The sequence below is a fragment of the Borostomias antarcticus genome (assembly GCF_949987555.1).
Source record: "Borostomias antarcticus genome assembly, chromosome: 8".
Classification (NCBI taxonomy): Eukaryota; Metazoa; Chordata; class Actinopteri; order Stomiiformes; family Stomiidae; genus Borostomias; species Borostomias antarcticus.
The window spans coordinates 1,524,427-1,540,343 of NC_140241.1; the positions used below are offsets into that span (position 1 = coordinate 1,524,427).

At 44.0% G+C, this 15,917-nt stretch overlaps 2 protein-coding genes across 2 annotated transcripts; both read left to right on the forward strand.

Annotated features, from left to right (window-relative positions):
* Positions 1-4,089: 4,089 nt before the first annotated feature.
* Positions 4,090-4,993, forward strand: LOC311312121 (hereditary hemochromatosis protein homolog; the record flags this gene model as incomplete). Its single annotated transcript, XM_084441991.1, has 1 exon — positions 4,090-4,993. One exon carries the CDS (start codon positions 4,090-4,092, stop codon positions 4,669-4,671), a length of 582 nt encoding a protein of 193 aa, XP_084298117.1. The 3' UTR covers positions 4,672-4,993.
* A 5,396-nt stretch (positions 4,994-10,389) lies between these two features.
* LOC311311888 (zinc-alpha-2-glycoprotein-like) lies at positions 10,390-14,110 on the forward strand. Its single transcript, XM_084441685.1, has 2 exons — positions 10,390-10,921; positions 12,477-14,110. Exons 1-2 carry the CDS (start codon positions 10,867-10,869, stop codon positions 13,511-13,513), a joined length of 1,092 nt encoding a protein of 363 aa, XP_084297811.1. The 5' UTR covers positions 10,390-10,866; the 3' UTR covers positions 13,514-14,110.
* The last annotated feature ends 1,807 nt before the right edge of the window (positions 14,111-15,917 follow it).

The window sequence follows — 15,917 nt, forward strand, 5'->3', positions numbered from 1 at the left end:
TCTGCTCTGTCTGTTCTCCTCCTCTGTCCTGTGGGTGTCTGTTCTCCTCCTCTGTCCTGTGGGTGTCTGTTCTCCTCCTCTGTCCTGTGGGTATCTGTTCTCCTCCTCTCTGCCCTGTCTGTTCTCCTCCTCTCTGCCCTGTCTGTTCTCCTCCTCTCTGCCCTGTCTGTTCTCCTCCTCTCTGCCCTGTGGGTGTCTGTTCTCCTCCTCTCTGCCCTGTCTGTTCTCCTCCTCTGTCCTGTGGGTGTCTGTTCTCCTCCTCTGTCCTGTCTGTTCTCCTCCTCTGTCCTGTGGGTGTCTGTTCTCCTCCTCTCTGTCCTGTGGGTGTCTGTTCTCCTCCTCTGTCCTGTGGGTGTCTGTTCTCCTCCTCTGTCCTGTGGGTGTCTGTTCTCCTCCTCTCTGTCCTGTGGGTGTCTGTTCTCCTCCTCTGTCCTGTGGGTATCTGTTCTCCTCCTCTGTCCTGTCTGTTCTCCTCCTCTGTCCTGTGGGTGTCTGTTCTCCTCCTCTCTGTCCTGTGGGTGTCTGTTCTCCTCCTCTGTCCTGTGGGTGTCTGTTCTCCTGCTCTCTGTCCTGTGGGTGTCTGTTCTCCTGCTCTCTGCTCTGTCTGTTCTCCTCTCTGTCCTGTGGGTGTCTGTTCTCCTCCTCTGTCCTGTCTGTTCTCCTCCTCTGTCCTGTCTGTTCTCCTCCTCTGTCCTGTGGGTATCCCTGCCACAATCTTTTTGGTATCTTCGGCGCTACTGCCTGGCTGTTCTGTGAGAGAAGAGATTATAGAGAGAATAATCATACCTTATTCATCATTATATCACACTAGTATGTTGCTTGAAAATAATTTCGAATGAATTCAAGAATGCAGTTAATATGAAAGCAGGCTATGCAAAATGGTTGGGCATTAAAATCTTAATTGGTAATTTTCACTTCTTTCCAATTTAAAGATGTCCAAGACATATTTAAGAACACATTAATTGTCCATTAAACTAGCAACCATATTACCTTCTAGTCTACATTTCAGCATGTAAAAGTTTGCAACCATCTGTCTGTTTAGAATGAGACGGCAGCTCGCGCCTCCCGCCAGAACACCCCAGGCCCGACTGTAGCTCGCGCCTCCCGCCAGAACACCTCAGGCCCGACTGTAGCTCGCGGCCTCCCGCCAGAACACCTCAGGCCCGACTGTAGCTCGCGCCTCCCGCCAGAAAACCTCAGGCCCGACTGTAGCTCGCGCCTCCCGCCAGAACACCCCAGGCCCGACTGTAGCTCGCGCCTCCCGCCAGAACACCTCAGGCCCGACTGTAGCTCGCGCCTCCCGCCAGAACACCTCAGGCCCGACTGTAGCTCGCGCCTCCCGCCAGAACACCCCAGGCCCGACTGTAGCTCGCGCCTCCCGCCAGAACACCCCAGGCCCGACTGTAGCTCGCGCCTCCCGCCAGAACACCCCAGGCCCAACTGTAGCTCGCGCCTCCCGCCAGAACACCTCAGGCCCGACTGTCGAATGCCGAACTCGGCAGACAAGGGAAATCGTTCATATAACAGTTTCAGCGAAACAACCGAACTAGAAACGTTACTATAAGAAATTATAATTCGTCAAACTTGTAGCATCTATCAAATGGATAATGTAAGAGTTAGAGTAATAGAACAAATCTGAGATGAATAAATTCCCACTTGTCACATTTAGGCTACATGTCAAAACGGTAGCTAAGCTAGCTAACTAGCTATCATGGCATCAACCCAGCTAGCCTCGAGTCCGGCACTCTGCAAATGATGCCTCTTTTGCGTTAGGGTTAATTTAACGTTACTAGTTTGCTAGCTACTTAACTAGCACCAGAGTGTTTGGCTATCTTAGACTCAAGCCAGCAAATCATGCAACTATTCAATTAAAAAAACTGTTGTAACAACAATGCTGTAGTTAATGTTGTTCATGAAGCTTGCTTTTCAGCAATAACTTCGTAAATTTCTTACCTCACGGCGGCACAGGCTCGTCACTGCTGTTCTGTCACCAGGCTAGCACGCGCATCCTCGTCACTGCTGTTCTGTCACCAGGCTAGCACGCGCATCCTCGTCACTGCTGTTCTGTCACCAGGCTAGCGCGCGCATCCTCGTCACTGCTGTTCTGTCACCAGGCTAGCACGCGCATCCTCGTCACTGCTGTTCTGTCACCAGGCTAGCACGCGCATCCTCGTCACTGCTGTTCTGTCACCAGGCTAGCGCGCGCATCATGATTTGAACAAGTAACGTCAAACTAGCGCGCGCATCATGATTTGAACAAGTAACGTCAAACTAGCGCGCGCATCATGATTTGAACAAGTAACGTCAACCGTTAGTTCAAAGCAAAGCCGCTTGTACGTCCATGGGCAGAAGCGACCAAGTGCTGTATGCAGGGGGGAGTAGGCTACCGTTGCCAAAAATCAGACACTACTACCGGACGTTTTCAACTCCCGACTGTACATTTATATTGTGACCTTTCTATGAAATTGCTTTTTATTTATTTTTGTATCAAAATGTATAAAAACAGGTCCGGACCTCGGTGACCTCATAGCTGGCTACGGCCCTGACTACACTACAAGCAATGAAACAGTAAAAGCAATAAGAGCAAAACAAGAGCAAAGTCTCATGCTGGGTTGAAAGCCAAGGAATAAAAATGGGTTTTAAGACTAGTTTTAAAGACGGACAGTGAGGAGGCCTGTCTAATGTGCAAAGGTAGGTCGTTCCATAATTTGGAGCAACCGAAAAGGCTCTATCCCCTCTGACCTTCCGCTTCGACCTCAGTACCACCAGGAGCAGCTGATCAGCTGACCTCTGAGCTTCGACCTCAGGTCGTTCCATAATTTGGAGCAACCGAAAAGGCTCTATCCCCTCTGACCTTCCGCTTCGACCTCAGTACCACCAGGAGCAGCTGATCAGCTGACCTCTGAGCTTCGACCTCAGTACCTCCAGGAGCAGCTGATCAGCTGACCTCTGAGCTTCGACCTCTGTACCTCCAGGAGCAGCTGATCAGCTGACCTGAGGCCCTGAGGAGGAGCAGAGGGATGAAGCAGCTCAGAGAGGTACGGCGGGGCGAGACCATTTAAAGATTTATAAACAAATAAAATAATCTTCAAATGAAGTCTAAAGTGCACAGGCAGCCAGTGGAGCGAGGCCAGAATGAGTGTTATGTGCTCCCTCTTACGTGCTCCAGGTAAAAGACGAGCAGCAGCATTCTGAACCAGCTGGTGACGAGCGAGGGAGGACTGGCTGACTCAAAGATCAAGAGCGTTACAGTAATCCAGCCCAGACGGAATGAAGGCATGGATTACTGTTTCAATGTGCTCACATACAAGAATGGGCTTCACCTTTGCCAACTGCCTCAGATGAAAAAAGCTGGACTTAACTATACTGCACCAATTTGGCGATCCAATTTAAAATCACTGTCCATCTTAAAACCCAAGCTTGAAATTGTTGGCTTCACATACAGTGCCAAGGGGACCAGGACCGAGAAAGGGGAGGGGGAGGGGGAGGACTTTCTGGGACCTGGATATACAGTAGTACAAGATGGGGAGACACTAGGGAGGAGAGAGGAACACAGGGTTAGCAGCTGCACTGGGTATTTCCAGCAGTCAGGGGGATTTCTATACTCACTAACGTGGTTCTCTTCTCTTTTCAGGTTCAGGACGACACTCTCTTTACGTGTTGGCAACGTACATGACAGGAGAGACACCGTTTCCTGCGTTTACAGCCGTGGCGATGGTGGATGATGTTCAAGTTTTTTACTTTGACTCAGAGATTGACAAGGTAGTTCACTCTGGACATGGCATCGAAAAAAAGGAGAGTGATACATCCCCAGAGACAGTTATTGTATTAAGACACATGCATTTTCACATGAGAAGAAGACTGACTAACATAAAACATCGCTTTAATCTGACCAAAGGTATTCAAGTCCAGCAGAGAATAACTGGATGTGAAATGTCAGCCAACGGTGAAGCAGCACTGATGATGTTTCAGGATTCCTGCAATGCAATTAATGCTGATGGCCTTTATTACAACATGAAGGCATGCACATATTTGACAGAAAATCCATGGAAGATTCAATGGGAGGAGAAATGGATTCCAATGAAAACAATGCACTATACACATATTTACCTTCCTCTGTGCATTAAAGAACTGAAGAATGTCCTGGAGAAACAGAAGAACGTAGTGCTGCGTAGAGTGCGTCCCAGAGTCCGGTTTCTGGAGAAGACGGTTCCTGGAGGGGCTCGGGTCAGCTGCCTGGCCACCGACTTCTACCCCCGACACATCAACCTCACCCTGCTGAGGGACGGACGGCCTGTGGCAGAGCAGGAGCTCACAGGAGGGGCGGTGCTGCCCAACGGGAACGGGCTGTACCAGGTCAGGAAGAGCCTGGAGATCAGCACACAGGAGCTGAGAGAGAGACACAGCTACACCTGCACCGCCTCTCACCTCAGTCTGGACAACAAGCTGGACATCAGTTGGCAACCGGAGTTCTCACGTGAACACAGAGTTCCCATCCTTTTGGGCTCTGTGGCGATGATGATGATGATGGTGGTGATTCTTCTCTGCATGTTCATGTGTGTGAGGAAGAGGAGGAAGGCCACTGACTCCAGGACAACTCTGCAGCAGCCTGCTAACATTGATGCTCAAGTGACTGAGCAACTCAATCCATCCTCTCATCCTGACACCTGATTAGCTGTTGTAGCATCATTATAACTGGTGCCAAATTATGTTATTGAAATGTAAATAACAAAAGAAGGGTTCTTTTGCAAAAAACATATCTCCGCTTTGATAATTTTTGATAAAACATTATTTTAATCACATATCAATACCAAAATATTCATCAAACTGCAGTTGGGTTATTTTAATTAAGTAAAGAAGACTAATTGATTGATTATTGATGTTGATATTTGATTGAAAAAAATATTTATCAAAATGTATGAAAATTTATAACTGTTTTTGCAAATTAATTCTAACAAATAACACTACAATTTATTTTAAAATACTGCAGAAAATATGTTGAGTTTTTTAATTTCTTATAATTCAGCTTCACTGTTTATTACAAACGAATGTTTGTGAAAGGTGACTTATTCCCTCTGCCCACAGTGCGAACGCAATGGGCGGAGAGTCATATTTGTGATCAGGTGTGTGGTTCTGTTTGTTTGGCTCTGGGTGGAGAGTCATATGTGTGGTCAGGTGTGTGGTTCTGTTTGTTTGGCTCTGGGTGGAGAGTCATATGTGTGGTCAGGTGTGTGGTTCTGTTTGTTTGGCTCTGGGTGGAGAGTCATATGTGTGGTCAGGTGTGTGGTTCTGTTTGTTTGGCTCTGGGTGGAGAGTCATATTTGTGGTCAGGTGTGTGGTTCTGTTTGTTTGGCTCTGGGTGGAGAGTCATATTTGTGGTCAGGTGTGTGGTTCTGTTTGTTTGGCTCTGGGTGGAGAGTCATATGTGTGGTCAGGTGTGTGGTTCTGTTTGTTTGGCTCTGGGTGGAGAGTCATATTTGTGGTCAGGTGTGTGGTTCTGTTTGTTTGGCTCTGGGTGGAGAGTCATATTTGTGGTCAGGTGTGTGGTTCTGTTTGTTTGTGCATCTGTCTGGTTGTTGGTAGCAGAAACTACTGGACTCATTTTTATGCCCTGAGAGCAGCAGAATCCATCGCTCCTCTGGTTGGGTGTGTGTTTTCAAACCAACAGGTTTAGAGTTTGAGGCCAGGGAAGGGCAGCAGCTGAGAAAAAATATTTTTCTTGTATGTTTTTTGTTGTTATCTACTCTATCTATATCTACTCTTCTCAGAGTTCCCCCTACTCCCCTCTGGACGCAGGTTTAGAACGCCCAAAACAAGGACTAAACCAGCCGGCACTTCCTTTGTGCCAAGAAGCATTAAATGATTGAACAGCTGTTGATGCCTGTTGCAGTGATGATGATGTTGATGCGATGATGTTGGTGAGGATGATGATGATGACGATGATGGTGGTTGGTGACATTGTGGTGTTGGTGATGGGGTACATTTTAATGTTTTCTGTATGCTTGACGTGTGCTAAACAAATTCCCCTCTGGGGCAATAAAGGATTCAATTCAATTCATTCATATATCTGTTATTGAGGTGTTATTATACACTAGGCCTACCAGATGGTCTCTGATAACTGCACATACTGACACATTGCATTCATGGTCTAAACTCTCCGAGCACCATTTGTTTTGCTTTTCTTTAAGTGCTCTTAATTTTACAGGACCCTTTATGATAACACAATATTTTCTTACGGCACCACAGTATCAATGTCCTGTCATTTATCGTGGAAGCTTCGAGCCCGAGCAGACTACGAAGAATCGGAAGGTAGTGAATGAGGCCAAACAGCTTCTCTTGGATCCCTCCGCTCGGGTGGAGGGTCGTTAATGAGATGAGGGGACCCGAAAGGCCAAACGAGGGACAGGTGGGGGACACAGCCCTGAGGAAAGGGTCAACTCTCAACTCTCACTTCTTTTAAATCAAGACTGAAGACTTTTCTTTTTGCCACTGCTTCTTATTATATCAAATAATTATTCATTCGTACACTGCACTGTAACTTTTATTCCTGTATTTAATTTTTCATGCATGTTGTTTTAAATCTTTTTTTTATTTTTACATTTTGTTTTATATGATCGTTTATGTGTTTCTTGCGCTTTGTCTTGGTGCTTTTAATGTCTCATGTAAAGCACTTTGAATTGCCTTGTTGCTGAAATGTGCTCTACAAATAAACCTGCCTCGCCTTGAACTCCTGGTTCCCTCACTTCCGGAATCTCTTAACCCTTTTAACCCTGAAAGTACAGTGACAACATTTTGAATATTAATTGGATTTTCCCTATAATACTAGAAAGCGCAGTTTCTCAGCTTTCAGCAAGTGTTGGAGTGAGGAATTTTTTAGATTTGTTAGATTTTTTTTTTTATATTATTAAATATTTGTTAGATATTTTTTAAATGTTGCCGGTGACGTGGTCGTATCGAAAGGGTTAAGCACACCTGACAGTGGGCGGAGCCCAGGAAGAGACGCCAGCGTTCCATATACATCTCAATACTTCTTCTTCTTGCCAGAACTCACAAGTGCCTTCATTCTAAAACAAGTGACTAAGAGCATAATCTAGTGCTGAAGGCAAAGTGCAAATCTCAATATCGATGTCCCTTTACAGTCAGGGAGTTTGGCAAAGTGAAATCCAATCTGAAGCTGGTAAAAGTGCTGGATGATACGTTATAACCATTGACCTTTGACACAAAATCTATAGCTGACTCTTGCCATGGCATGGGTGGCACGGGGGACCTGGACTGAGGACTTGGTCCCCGGGGGCCACTGATGAGGCTGCCCACTGCTCCTGGATGGGTTCCCCCGGCGAGCGCAGGTGTGTGTGTTGTGTGTAGTAGTGTTGTGTGTAGTGTATCATTCACATGTGTATTTGTGTGTCACTGCCGTGTGGCTGATAGACCGTCGAGGTCCTGAAGGTCTGTCTTTCGCTAAATGCCATTTCTGCATTAAAGAATACAGCATCTGGGGGGGGGGGGGGGGGGGGGGGCATGGCTCCCTAATAGTTCCAGCAGTTCTGTATTCACAAGGTTATTCTGCTTTTAAATCAAAACCCAGGACGGAAGAAGTCATTTATGTCAGCTTTGATTACTATGAGGGCGGAAAACAGTGGCTGTTACTAAACATGGTGTATTGACTGATCATAGCCTATATGACGATTTCAATCCTCAGAGTAGCGCCACCTTCTGGTATAGTACAAGCACACGCCACCTTCTGGTATAGTACAAGCACACGCCACCTTCTGGTATAGTACAAGCACACGCCACCTTCTGGTATAGTACAAGCACACACCACCTTCTGGTATAGTACAAGCACACGCCACCTTCTGGTATAGTACAAGCACACGCCACCTTCTGGTATAGTACAAGCACACGCCACCTTCTGGTATAGTACAAGCACACGCCACCTTCTGGTATAGTACAAGCACACACGAGTGCTTCTTTCATTTTCCATAACTTCAACAAGATCAAGTACACAATTCTGAACAATTAGCTGCCATTTTAATCTATTTCTTTTCTGAACAAAACATAGTTGTGTATTTAGTACATGTGTTACTTGTAACACATTTAGATATAATATTAATATACAAGTTTTACAAAACAATTTAAAATCCAGGATGACACACATGCAGCACAACAAAACATTTAAATTGACATTTTTGCTTTTACAAAGCAACATTCCAGATATTTCTATAGGTTTAAAAACAGATTTACAAACATAAAAACCTCTACAAAATCATTGTGCAGACTTTTAAATGGGTGAGGGCTGGTGCTTAAAGAGGAAGTGTCAGCTATGAATGTATATGACACTTTTCTCTCTCCATAGGAAATACTGTTGTACCCACCTTTATTTCTCCTTGCTTTCCCACAAAAACTAAGAGGTTATGTTAATGTTCACCAGCTAGCTAGCTAAATCTTTAAGTTTTGAAGTTGTACCCACCTTTATTTCTCCTTGCTTTCCCACAAAAACTAAGAGGTTATGTTAATGTTCACCAGCTAGCTAGCTAAATCTTTAAGTTTTGAAGTTGTACCCACCTTTATTTCTCCTTGCTTTTCCACACAAAGGAAAAGTTCCTGCCCAAAAAATATGAAAAATTATTCTCCTCTCTCTCAGATGATGATTGGCTCATTAAGTTCCCGCCTCTTTAGGGGCGGGGTTAGCAATGTTGTCCCAGGGATGCTTAGGAGTTGGTCATATCAGGAGCTTCTTGGTGGTAAGAGTCACTTCACTAAATATGCCTTCAATATCTTACCCCTGACCCTGCCTCTATCTGGGCCCAGGCACATTTATGCACACACAGACATACACCAATGTTTGCCATGTCTCTCCTATGATGTTATTAGCCTCTCTTACTCTGAAAATGTAATTTAATGTTATTTATTGCTCTATAAATGTTCTTAGCCGGTAGACAAACATACTCCAGGAGCTTGCTCGATCGCCTCGTTGAGAGGGGTCAGGGAAGAATTTTTACAGCTCACTTATCTGGCCCCCGGGTGATTACTGTTTTTTTGCTTCCCTCTGGAATATGTAGGGGTGGGTCGTCTGCCCACCTCCCTTGTTCTCTGTAAAGCGCATTGTGTTGCCTCTGGGTATGAAATGCACTATACAAATAAAGCTTTGATTGATTGATTCAGGCTGAAGACGTACACTTGTCTGTGTCTCATTTATACAAAGTACCACAAATACCAGGACGTTATTTTGAGGGTTTGGCTTCCCGTTACTGTAAATCCAAGAAACAGTGACAACCATGGAGAAACATGTTGTTTTTCTGTTTTTACTTTCATTTCCCAGTCACACAATTGTAAAATCAGGTAAGGGGGTTATTTACTTACTCTGATAGCCCACAGCCTGTATGAGAATTTATGAAGCGTTTGTACACCTTTCTGACTTGTGCTTGGCAGTATTTGCTATTGGCCACTAGGGGGCAGACACATACAGACAATACTGTAAAAGTCAAGCTACCCTGTCTCACTGACGGCAAAAAGTACATTAGTGGAACTACTGGAAAACACTACTCAATCAATCAATCAATCAATCAATCAATCAATCAATCAATCAATCAATCCAAGCTTTATTTGTATGGTGCATTTCATACCCAGAGGCAACACAATGCGCTTTACAGAGAACAAGGGAGGAGGGCATACGACCCACCCCTACATATTCCAGAGGGAAGCAAAAAAACAGTATCACCCGGGGGCCAGATAAGTGAGCTGTAAAAATTCTTCTCTGACCCCTACTGTACACATTTAGGCAGAAATAGATGTTCTATATAGAAGATCATGATTACACATTATCTTTTTTGTAAAGTAAGAAAAACTCATTTTGTTACATCCGTTTTAGTTTATTTGTGTGACAAACTAAAACAAACATTTGATGATTAAGATCATTAGAGGATGACTCAACCCTGTGGTCCCACAGACCAACAGTGTAGCTAAAGAAAAGGGGGGGGATCTATGTGCTCATTCACATCTGGAGAGGTTGTTGATTTTAGGGTGTAGATCATGGATGTATTAATAGAACAGATTCATATTATATAATATATATTAATAGATCCACTAAACTGATCACCTCCTGTCCTGAGGGCTTCAAAGTGCCAAGGTCAAGGCACATTGTAGCCCACCGCAAAAAGATTCATTACTCGAAGCCTCATTAAATGCTTTGTACGCTACTGTCACCTGCTGCCAAAGATAATTTAGTCTATGTGTGTCTTGTTATGTATCTGGACCTGTCTGATATAAAGTAGTCTAATGTGCTTCTGTAACTGGGCAGTGACAGTGAATGTGCTTCCGTAGACCGAAGCCTCGTTAGTCATCGGTCACGTGGTTTTAAATAAACGAAGCGAGTCTGGATACTGGGTTTGATCAGGACCTGATCAGGACCTGCGCTCCACAAACACCTCGGAACTTCGGCCTCCTACGTAACATCACAAGACGTTACGCACAGTGAATACTGGGAAGTGTTAGTCAAGGTAAAAGTGTCCAGGTAGCTTAAGAGTAGCAGCATACGTCTCTCTGGCCAGGAATTGTATTTGCTGCGGATGAGGAAATAAAGTTCGTGTTCGTGATTAATTCCAGCATAACGCCTTGCTGGTCCAGCCTGGTTAGCAGCTACAAGGCAGGGTTAGTAAAGCAGAAAGTGCTCTCGGGTCAGGATCAAGCTGGGCCGGGTACTAAACAATCTCGCTCCATCTACAAATCACCTGCTGTAGTGAAACAGGCTGGATTAGGTTCACAGGTCGATAGAGGACTGACTCCATGAGCCTAAAAGTGAAAGTGGATCAGGATTCAGGATCATATTAGACTTTTGAAGGACTAACACAAGAAAGAAAGAAAAAAGACATGGAAAAACTGCACGTTTTATTAATTCTATCATTTTACACCATTGCGGAAGCAGGTAAGAGGAACAGTTCGCTTCATTTACTTTTTCCCTGACATACTGTATTAAGACTATACAATAATACAATAGACTACACAATAATACAATAGGCTATGTTCTACATGGATGTACAACGTCTTTTGGTGTATGTACACTCAATCAATCAATCAATCAATCAATCAGTCAATCAATCAATCAATTCACTTTCTTGAAAAGACTCATGGTTTAAGAGACATAGGCCTACTGTACAAATATACATACAAACAACATTTAATAAAAAGGCAATACCAGTGTTTCCACATACAGTAGGTATCGCACGGTGCTGAGCCTAGGATGTGACAGCAGCATAATGATGGAATTATGAGAACCATTCAGAAGGCAGATACATTTGTACATCAGATTTTTCTACAGAGCATGAGCGTGTAGACAATGCACTTGCACCGCACCACCTTGCTTTTTTAAGCAATATATACAATCATTATAGGCAACCTGGAGCTATGCTAGAGTATGAGCCCATTGTTGGCCATATGATACGATTCTGTTCGGAATCTCCGGCCCTTTTCGAGCGAACTTCGCCTTTAGACGCAGTCAAAACAAGCCTCATAGCACAGGCCCAAACTTGTACAGTAAATTGTAGAGTTTTATGTTGCCGACTGTGACTAAACTCCACAGACTCCCACCTACAGTAACTGCACGACAGTATCACAGTTAGAAAACATGTATGACCTATGACCTAGCCATATTCTATCTCAGATCTATACTGTACCAACACCATACCAAGAATCAGTCAACTTTGGACTGGGCGGATTTAAACGTCTGGACCCAGGCTAACAATGAAAGTCAGTAGTGACCAAAGCATAAATAACATATTTCTTAATATTTTAATGTGGAAAATATGAGTAAATGGCACATCATTTTTGTCTTACAGCTCTGCAAATGAGGTGGCCTCACCTGAGAGCTCACCTGAGTATAAATAAAGGTTTCAATCAATCAATCAAGTCTTTGGCAAGTGGCAATGGTATACACGGGATAATACACTCCAAGGTGTTATCGAAAAATAATGCACTTCGCAGAGGCAAACCCCTTTCGGCGGTGGTGCATTATCCCTTACATGTCAATCAATCAATCAATCAACTGACCATTCAATCAACCAATCAATCAACAACCAATCAATCAGCCAATCAATCAAACAATCAATCAATCAGCCAACCAATTTCATTATGAAGGATATCATTTTATAATAAGTGTCAAAAATCACTGTTTAACATGAAGCCTCAAAGGTTACTGTGTTGCTCGATCTATATATGTAATACAATACTACTGTATTACTCTATAAATGTAATACAATACTACTGTATTACTCTATAAATGTAATGCAATACTACTTTAGCTTCTCTTTACCTCTTCTAGTTACTGTGGGACTGTCAATTCGAGTTAACGATCAGGATTTGAAGACAACAAAAGAATATGAGAAGAGCAATATCATTTACTTTATTTTTTTTATTTTAAAAACCTTTTCGTATATGGAGATAATCACTGTGAAAATACTAACGTGGTTCTCTTCTCTTTTCAGGTTCAGGACGACACTCTCTTTACGTGTTGGCAACGTACATGACAGGAGAGACACCGTTTCCTGCGTTTACAGCCGTGGTGATGGTGGATGATGTTCAAGTTGGTTACTTTGACTCAGAGATTGACAAGGTAGTTCACTCTGGACATGGCATCGAAAAAAAGGAGAGTGATACATCCCCAGAGACAGTTAATGTATTAAGATACATTCATTTTTCCAGTAGAAAAACACTAACTGACATAAAACATCGCTTTAATCTGACCAAAGGTATTCAAGTCTATCAGGGCATATATGGATGTGAAATGTCGCCCAACGGTGAAGCAGCACTGGTTATGTTTCAAGACTCCTGCAATGCAATTAATGCTCGTGGCTTTTATCACAACATGACAGCATACACATATTTGTCTGAAAACCCATGGAAGATTCAATTGGAGGAGAAATGGATTCCAATAACCACAATGCGCTATACACAAATTTACCTTCCTCTGTGCATTAAAGAACTGAAGAATGTCCTGGAGAAACTGAAGAACGTAGTGCTGCGTAGAGTGCGTCCCAGAGTCCGGTTTCTGGAGAAGACCGTTCCTGGAGGGGCTCGGGTCAGCTGCCTGGCCACCGACTTCTACCCCCGACACATCAACCTCACCCTGCTGAGGGACGGACGGCCTGTGGCAGAGCAGGAGCTCACAGGAGGGGCGGTGCTGCCCAACGGGAACGGGCTGTACCAGGTCAGGAAGAGCCTGGAGATCAGCACACAGGAGCTGAGAGAGAGACACAGCTACACCTGCACCGCCTCTCACCTCAGTCTGGACAACAAGCTGGACATCAGTTGGCAACCGGAGTTCTCACGTGAACACAGAGTTCCCATCCTTTTGGGCTCTGTGGCGATGATGATGATGATGGTGGTGATTCTTCTCTGCATGTTCATGTGTGTGAGGAAGAGGAGGAAGGCCACTGACTCCAGGACAACTCTGCAGCAGCCTGCTAACATTGATGCTCAAGTGACTGAGCAACTCAATCCATCCTCTCATCCTGACACCTGATTAGCTGTTGTAGCATCATTATAACTGGTGCCAAATTATGTTATTGAAATGTAAATAACAAAAGAAGGGTTCTTTTGCAAAAAACATATCTCCGCTTTGATAATTTTTGATAAAACATTATTTTAATCACATATCAATACCAAAATATTCATCAAACTGCAGTTGGGTTATTTTGATTAAGTAAAGAAGACTAATTGATTGATTATTGATGTTGATATTTGATTGAAAAAAATATTTATCAAAATGTATGAAAATTGATATCAAATTAATTCTAACAAATAACACTACAATTTATTTTAAAATACTCTATAAGATGCAGAAAATATGTTGATTTGTTTAATTTCTTATAATTCAGCTTCACTGTTTATTACAAACGAATGTTTGTGAAAGGTGACTTATTCCCTCTGCCCACAGTGCGAACGCAATGGGCGGAGAGTCATATTTGTGGTCAGGTGTGTGGTTCTGTTTGTTTGGCTCTGGGTGGAGAGTCATATTTGTGGTCAGGTGTGTGGTTCTGTTTGTTTGGCTCTGGGTGGAGAGTCATATTTGTGATCAGGTGTGTGGTTCTGTTTGTTTGGCTCTGGGTGGAGAGTCATATTTGTGGTCAGGTGTGTGGTTCTGTTTGTTTGGCTCTGGACAGAGAGTCATATTTGTGGTCAGGTGTGTGGTTCTGTTTGTTTGGCTCTGGGTGGAGAGTCATATTTGTGGTCAGGTGTGTGGTTCTGTTTGTTTGGCTCTGGGTGGAGAGTCATATTTGTGGTCAGGTGTGTGGTTCTGTTTGTTTGGCTCTGGGTGGAGAGTCATATTTGTGATCAGGTGTGTGGTTCTGTTTGTTTGGCTCTGGGTGGAGAGTCATATTTGTGGTCAGGTGTGTGGTTCTGTTTGTTTGGCTCTGGGTGGAGAGTCATATTTGTGGTCAGGTGTGTGGTTCTGTTTGTTTGGCTCTGGACAGAGAGTCATATTTGTGGTCAGGTGTGTGGTTCTGTTTGTTTGGCTCTGGGTGGAGAGTCATATTTGTGGTCAGGTGTGTGGTTCTGTTTGTTTGGCTCTGGGTGGAGAGTCATATTTGTGGTCAGGTGTGTGGTTCTGTTTGTTTGGCTCTGGGTGGAGAGTCATATTTGTGGTCAGGTGTGTGGTTCTGTTTGTTTGGCTCTGGACAGAGAGTCATATTTGTGGTCAGGTGTGTGGTTCTGTTTGTTTGGCTCTGGGTGGAGAGTCATATTTGTGGTCAGGTGTGTGGTTCTGTTTGTTTGGCTCTGGGTGGAGAGTCATATTTGTGGTCAGGTGTGTGGTTCTGTTTGTTTGGCTCTGGGTGGAGAGTCATATTTGTGGTCAGGTGTGTGGTTCTGTTTGTTTGGCTCTGGGTGGAGAGTCATATTTGTGGTCAGGTGTGTGGTTCTGTTTGTTTGTGCATCTGTCTGGTTGTTGGTAGCAGAAACTACTGGACTCATTTTTATGCCCTGAGAGCAGCAGAATCCATCGCTCCTCTGGTTGGGTGTGTGTTTTCAAACCAACAGGTTTAGAGTTTGAGGCCAGGGAAGGGCAGCAGCTGAGAAAAAATATTTTTCTTGTATGTTTTTTGTTGTTATCTACTCTATCTATATCTACTCTTCTCAGAGTTCCCCCTACTCCCCTCTGGACGCAGGTTTAGAACGCCCAAAACAAGGACTAAACCAGCCGGCCCTTCCTTTGTGCCAAGAAGCATTAAATGATTGAACAGCTGTTGATGCCTGTTGCAGTGATGATGATGTTGATGCGATGATGTTGGTGAGGATGGTGATGATGACGATGATGGTGGTTGGTGACATTGCGGTGTTGGTGATGGGCGTACATTTTAATGTTTTCTGTATGCTTGACGTGTGCTAAACAAATTCCCCTCTGGGGCAATAAAGGTTTCAATTCATTCATATATCTGTTATTGAGGTGTTATTATACACTAGGCCTACCAGATGGTCTCTGATAACTGCACATACTGACACATTGCATTCATGGTCTAAACTCTCCGAGCACCATTTGTTTTGCTTTTCTTTAAGCGCTCTTAATTTTACAGGACCCTTTATGATAACACAATATTTTCTTACGGCACCACAGTATCAATGTCCTGTCATTTATCGTGGAAGCTTCGAGCCCGAGCAGACTACGAAGAATCGGAAGGTAGTGAATGAGGCCAAACAGCTTCTCTTGGATACCTCCGCTCGGGTGGAGGGTCGTTAATGAGATGAGGGGACCCGAAAGGCCAAACGAGGGACAGGTGGGGGACACAGCCCTGAGGAAAGGGTCAACTCTCAACTCTCACTTCTTTTAAATCAAGACTGAAGACTTTTCTTTTTGCCACTGCTTCTTATTATATCAAATAATTATTCATTCGTACACTGCACTGTAACTTTTATTCCTGTATTTTATT

What these genes read in the sequence shown, in the direction of transcription:
- LOC311311888 (XM_084441685.1), top strand. Translation starts at nt 10,867, where the DNA reads ATGGAAAAACTGCACGTTTTATTAATTCTATCATTTTACACCATTGCG. An exon ending in TTACACCATTGCGGAAGCAG is followed by an intron (nt 10,922 to 12,476) that starts GTAAGAGGAACA and finishes TTCTCTTTTCAG; the next exon opens with GTTCAGGACGACACTCTCTT.